Source organism: Volvox carteri (genome assembly GCF_000143455.1).
Source record: "Volvox carteri f. nagariensis unplaced genomic scaffold VOLCAscaffold_23, whole genome shotgun sequence".
In the NCBI taxonomy this organism is placed as follows: Eukaryota; Viridiplantae; Chlorophyta; class Chlorophyceae; order Chlamydomonadales; family Volvocaceae; genus Volvox; species Volvox carteri.
This window is the reverse complement of record NW_003307566.1, coordinates 561725-568229: the sequence shown is the minus strand read 5'-3', so window position 1 is coordinate 568229 and position 6505 is coordinate 561725. Positions and strand designations below refer to the sequence as shown.

At 54.1% G+C, this 6505-nt stretch overlaps 1 protein-coding gene across 1 annotated transcript in view; it reads right to left on the bottom strand.

Moving 5' to 3' along the window:
• Positions 1–4405: 4405 nt before the first annotated feature.
• Positions 4406–6505, bottom strand: part of VOLCADRAFT_30254 (uncharacterized protein) — a gene marked incomplete at both ends in the record, with an annotated part of 11045 nt that continues 8945 nt past the window's right edge. Inside the window, 3 exons of the mRNA XM_002951274.1 lie at positions 4406–4570; positions 5483–5554; positions 5844–6277. Coding sequence (XP_002951320.1) covers positions 4406–4570; positions 5483–5554; positions 5844–6277 — 671 coding nt within the window. The remainder of the gene's footprint in view (positions 4571–5482; positions 5555–5843; positions 6278–6505) is intronic.

The following is a 6505-nucleotide window of genomic DNA, read 5'->3' as shown; positions in this document are numbered from 1 at the left end:
TTTCGTTTTCGATGTCTATCTACAACGGTTTCCCACTGCAGATAGCATAGTGTGGGAAAGCATCATACCGCCAAACCACGGCCCGGCCCGGGCTAGACAGCATAGTGCAGTGGAGGGGCACGGTGTTGAATGACCGGGGGGTCCGCCAATGCTATCTATCCACCACTACCGAAGAAAAACCGAGGAAAAAAGAAAGGGTTTCATCCATTGAATACAACACATTGCTGCCCATGTATACGGATTGGGAATTCCTCCAATACGCAGCAAAGTTGACGTGCACTGACTGCTTCACGTGGTGTGGTGACGGGCATCGAGCTGAGGGTCATAAATGGCTGGCTGGCTGGCTGGCTGGCTGGCTGGCTGGCTGGCTGGCTGGCTGGCTAGCTACCTTATGTTGGAAAACCTCCCCTACAGTATTTTTCATATAAGCTGTAGCACGAATCATCTTTTCGGAGAGCTTCCTGCACAGTGATCAGCTGCAGTGAGGCACCTGAACGCAGAATTTTTGTGGAGATTGGTCCATACTATTTTTCCGCGGCTTCCTTACAGCATACAGATACAATAGACAGTAAGGTATCAAATTTTAATTCTTATAAGTTATATTTGGTAGAGAGTTAACGTGAGACGTGAGACGTGAGAGGTTGGAAAGGGAAGAGCGGAATACCGACCCACGGGTCACTGTGAACTAAGGAAGCCACCCGGAAACGTTATCCCCAGTTTTTTTCCCTGCTTGCCTCGTAGGAATTCTCGCCCTCGTGCATTGTGACGACGCGTTCTAACAGAACCGTGGCGCTGATGTCGGAGTGCGGGATGGTGCCGTTTGTGATGTTAGTTGGCAGGGGCCCGTCGGCGCCCGTCAGCGGGTAGGGCCGTTGCGCTCGGGTTTCCGGAAGTCGTGAGGAGAGCAGCAGCAGCAGGAGGAACAGAGGCAGCTGGAGCGGCATCAGCCTGCTGGGTGGAAGTTGCCATCGGCAGCGGGAGTTAACCTCGCGGCGGAAGGATTGAGGGCATGGGTTTGTCGTCATCATGAAGCGACGTATGGAGGTCAAAATGTTGAACCGACAAGCCTTACATAAACTTCCGAACTTAGGAAAGTGCCTGTTCTTTCTAAACCGCGTTAAAACTTCAACGTGAGGTTGCGGCCCTACGCTGTGCACATCTTCGCATTTTTTTCATGAATACGCTGCTTGATTAGATGGTCTTGCAGTCATGCCGAATGAGTCCCCGTCAGCTCTCGCATGGCGAGTACCGGACTGAGTCGTACTGCATTTTAGGAGAGCTGTGGCGTGCACAGTGCACGAAAGCACTTTTTAGACCTCAAGCGCTTTAAAAGCTCTCCTAACTGCATCTCTTAGACTACGCGGTTCAAAGCAAGTGGTGACAAGGCCTCAAAGCCAACTGACAGATAAAGAACAAACAAGTCCACATCCACATTACCACTAGCTTAAGAGACGTAACAATTTTGAAGCATGTACGAAGAAATTTGAAAACATAAACGAGGATAATGTTTTCCTTGGGAGAGCATCCTCGAGTAAAGCTCCAAAACTTTTAAAGACAGCCCAGAAAGCCAAGTTTACCTGCAGCACATTTGGGCACAGGCCAAGTTTTGTTTGCAGCGTGCAGAAGCAGGCGAAGGAACTTTTCGTACAGTCATGGACATTCCTGCTGTGAATTCAATCCCAGATCGGTCTGAACTATCCCCTGTCCTAGCGCTGGGCGTGATCCTGCGTATGGTCTGCGCGACTGACTTACACTAAACAATAACAACAACAATAAACCCACCCCATATGCACTACTATATATGCTCTAAAACTAAGCTGCTGATCGGCCGCAAGCCCATCGCAACCGCGCAATTCGATTTCCCTTATGCGAGCAGGGCGTAACGAGGTTGGGGTACTTCTTTCATGCACAAGGATCAGATCCACCACGGACATCTGTCACGGGCGCCACGGACGCTCCAACGCACAATGCTTGCATCGACAATTCACAAAGCAAGAGCAGTGAAGGATTAACCCGCGATCCTTGTGGGGCTGTGGGGCTGAACCCACAGGCAATAGCCCCCAGGGCCCGGTCAGAAATAATACCACCCTAGTCCACGCCCAGCACATCATCATTCACCAGCAATTCCAGTAGTCCAGAACCGCCGCCGCGGCCGCCGCACCCGCAACCGGGCGGAGAGCACTTCCTTTGCTTGCAACACCGCCAGGTCCATATCGTACACAAGCTTGCAAGATCTTTATACCGGATGCAGGCGCCAGCAACGCTAGCTCAGCTCTCAGAGCTAGGGAAGACATGCCACAAAACGACGACATTCGGTCTCACCCTGAAGATAGCCACATATGCACACCCCCTTCACCAACTTGCAGAACTCTTTCCTAGAGATTAGGAGGGACCTCTCAACACACTCTAGACCAGCATAAAACTACTTGGAAGCAACGCAGCGGCAACACAGCATCAGCTGGGCCCTACGGTGGGGGCCCCACTCCCGCCAGGAACAACAAAAAACAGGTACATAGCTTGGTGGGTTCGTTTGCATGCGGACTTAGGTATTGGTTTTACAACTTTACAACTCGCCCCGCCGCGGGCTTTTGCTTCTGTCCCTTGTCCCTTTATGGTCCCTGAAGCACCGCGTGCCGTGCACGCGGAGTTTACAGACATACATACATGTTACATACTGTGTTTCGAGGCGCTTGATGGCATCCCCCCTGGGGAAACAACAACGGGGCGGTGATATGACGACACGAACTGTGGAAAGATTGACATGGCGGCCCCTCATACGTGGTGTGCCTCCCCTGCCTCCCCCCCCCCAGCGGATTGGACGTGGTGGCATTGGTGGCAATTCCAGCTCTAGGGTTTCAGCTCATAGGCCCTGTCCATAGCCCCCTCACCTCCCAAACGATCTCGTCAGCCCTCCCTCGCCCACACCCTTCGAGAACTCCCGCGCCGCCATCTCACACCTGCACTGTCACACCCGCACCTTCATACTCCCCTCACTTCCACTCCCATCCTGAAACGCTCCTTCGGGGCCGGGGATAGCGCGGAAAGCGACGAACCACGAACGAGTGAAGCTGCTGCAAGGGAAAGCAGGGGGCGGCTGGCAGCTGGCTGCTGGGGGCCCGCCGCTGCCGCCGCCAGGGGGGGAAATGGACAAAAAATGAACAAAAAAACACAAGGGTGGGCTCCCCCAAATACACCAACAGCGCATCAGATGGCTGGCTCCGCCCTCGTGAATAACCCCCTCAATGAATGAAACCCGACGTGTCCAAGAAGGAAAAATCCGGTAATGATGATGACAATGATGATGATGATGGTGATGATAAAACATCCTATGAACCTAACAACTGGTAAACCCCCAAGGGTCCCCTCGCCTCTTCCTCTTGAGCAGGTCTTCTCTCTCTCGCACACTAAGAATGAACGCCTCTACTAATACTATCCTTTAGCCAACACGATACGGCACAACGTTCGCAAAATGGGAAGGGGGTAAAACCATCAATTCCAAAGGTATAAAAAGCGCAGCGGATTAGAACCTCGCCGCAGTAATTGCCTCCAAAAGTAGTTTGTCAAAAAGTCACACTTTCAGTAATAACATCACACCCAAAGGATATTACTTTTGCAAAACTTCTGCAAGTATTTATACGCTGCCATACCTGCGAACGTACACACACACACCTTTTTCCTCTCTCTCACCCCTCGGACATCCTACGTACAGTAAAATTGCCCTGCGCCGTACGTTTGCGTGTCCTGCGCGGTACATTCGCCATCCGTCCCAATCGTTTGCCCCAGCCAGTGCTAGTGCCTGAGCCAGTGCTGGTGCCAGAGCAGGAGCCAGTTTTTCGTGCCCCGGGTGGCCCTTCCCCGCGCAGTGGTTTGGTCGCAGCAAACGTCTTCCGCTACTCGCACAGTCGAGGTCAAAGAACAGGTACATGGGGAACTCTCGCCAACCTCACTCGCCAACCTCACTCGCCAACCTCACAAGATTAAAAAACTCCATCTACCGCTCCCGCTGATCTTAAAACCCCAACCCCAACCCCGACCCAACCACAACACCAACCACAGCCCCGACCATAACACCAACTCCGGGCCCCTTACCCGGGTGGAATGCGGTGACGTCAACGGGACAACTATGCACACACGTCACAACAGCACGTTCAGGTCACCTCCAATTGCTCTAGGTCTTCCCCTTCTCCTTCTCCTTCCCTTCTCCTTCCTAGGTGTCGACCCTCGGGCAGTGTCCAAGCCGCGCCGCATTAACTCACACGCGGCGCGGCCGCGCGGCCGCCGCCTCACTTTGCATTCGTTTGGAGCAGCACTTCACTAAAAATAACACACACACACACTTATATATTCATTCGGTTGCCGTCTTTATCATCTTCTTGGTCCCCACTCCTGCTCCTGCTCCTGTAGCAAGTTTCGCCGCCGCGACCATCTTTGCAAACACACCGTCTCCCTCCGCCAGCCTCCGCGGGTCGCCGCTCTCCACCAGCTGCCCCCCGGACAGCACCAACAGGTGGTCGGTGTCCAGGATGGTGTCGACGCGGTGGGCGATCACCAGCAGCACCCGGCCGTGCGACTCACGGTCCCGGTGGGCAAAGTCACGTAAGGCCCCCTGCAGCACACCACCACCACCACCACAACCACAACCAACAACAACAGCAACAACAACGTGAATAATGTTAGAGGTTTAACGTCCGAGCAGCGCAATAGCGGTAATGTGACCCACAGACCCCAGAAGGTCAAGTCAAGTCAAGTAAGGGGTGGGAAAGGCAAGGGGTGGAAAAGGCAGGGGTGGGAAAGGCAAGGGGTGGAAAAGGCAGGGGTGGGAAAGGCAAGGGTGGGAAAGGCAAGGGGTGGAAAAGGCAAGGGGTGGAAAAGGCAGGCGTGGGAAAGGCAGGGGTGGGAAAGGCAGGGGTGGAAAAGGCAAGGGGTGGAAAAGGCAGGGGTGGAAAAGGCAGGGGTGGAAAAGGCAGGGGTGGGAAAGGCAGGGGTGGGAAAGGCAGGGGTGGAAAAGGCAAGGGGTGGAAAAGGCAGGGGTGGAAAAGGCAGGGGTGGAAAAGGCAGGGGTGGAAAAGGCAAGGGGTGGAAAAGGCAGGGGTGGGAAAGGCAGGGGTGGAAAAGGCAGGGGTGGAAAAGGCAAGGGGGAAGAAAGAGACGTCAACGGGATTGTGGATCAATAAATGGCGGTGAGACATCGATGGCGCAACAACAACAATTGTGATGATGACATCGGATGAGAAGAGAAGCCAACTTCCTTTCGCGCCACACTGCCGCCAGGACCTCGCACTCCAGCAGCAGCATACATACATACATACATACATACATACATACATACATACATACATACATACATACATACATACATACATACATACATACATACATACATACATACATACATACATACATACATACATACATACATACATACATACACTCATGTGTACACGTACCTGGCCCAGGTCATTGGACACACACACACACACACACAAGACCGTACCTGGATGAGTTGATCAGTAGCCCGATCTACATTGGCCGTCGCCTCGTCCAGAGCCAATACCTGAGAGGTTGATATGTATGTAAGGAAGTATGTATGTATGTAAGGAAGTATGCAAGGAAGTATGTATTAAGTATGTATGCAAGTATGTGAGGGGGTGATAAGGAGGAAGAGAAAAGGGGGAGATGAGGGGAAAGGCATCGGGGGATGCTGGGGGAAGAAAGGTTCACACAGCCCAATGAATGGGACCACCCTCCCTTCCTCCTCCCTTCCCCCCTTTCCCCCCTTTTCCCCCCCTTTCCCCCCTTCCTCCCCAAACCCCCCAATAAAACACACACACACACGCACCAACCTTGGCGTCCTGCAGCAGGGCCCGCGCCAAGCAGAACAGCTGCCGCTGCCCAACCGACAAATTGCCCCCACACTCCGCCATGGCCGCATCAAGCCCCCCCGGCATCGCCGCCACGCTCTCCGCAAGCTGGACTGCGCCCAGCACCTCCCAAAGGGCCTTATCGTCGTACGCCCGCCAAGGGTCCAGGTTGCGCCGCAACGTGCCGCTGAACAACACCGGGTCTTGCGGTATGATGGCCAGCTGCCGCCGCAGCGCGTCCAGCCCCAGAGTCGCCGTGTCGCAGCCGTCCAGCAGAATGCGGCCGCCGACGACGTCAATGAGGCGAAACAGCGTCAGCATGAGGCTGCTCTTGCCGCTGCCGGTGCGACCCACCACACCGCAGGAGGTGCCCGGGGGGAGGGAGAAGCTGAGGTCGCGGAGGACGGGGGGCAGACCTGCGGGTGTGTGGGTGTGTTGGTGTGTTGGTGTGTAGGTGTGTTGGTGTGTAGGTGTGTTGGTGTGTTGGTGTGTTGGTGTGTTGGTGTGTAGGTGTGTAGGTGTGTAGGTGTGTAGGTGTGTTTGGTGTGTTGGTGTGTAGGTGTGTAGGTGTGTAGGTGTGTTGGTGTGTTGGTGTGTGGGTGTGTTGGTGTGTAGGTGTGTAGGTGTGTAGGTGTGTAGGTGCG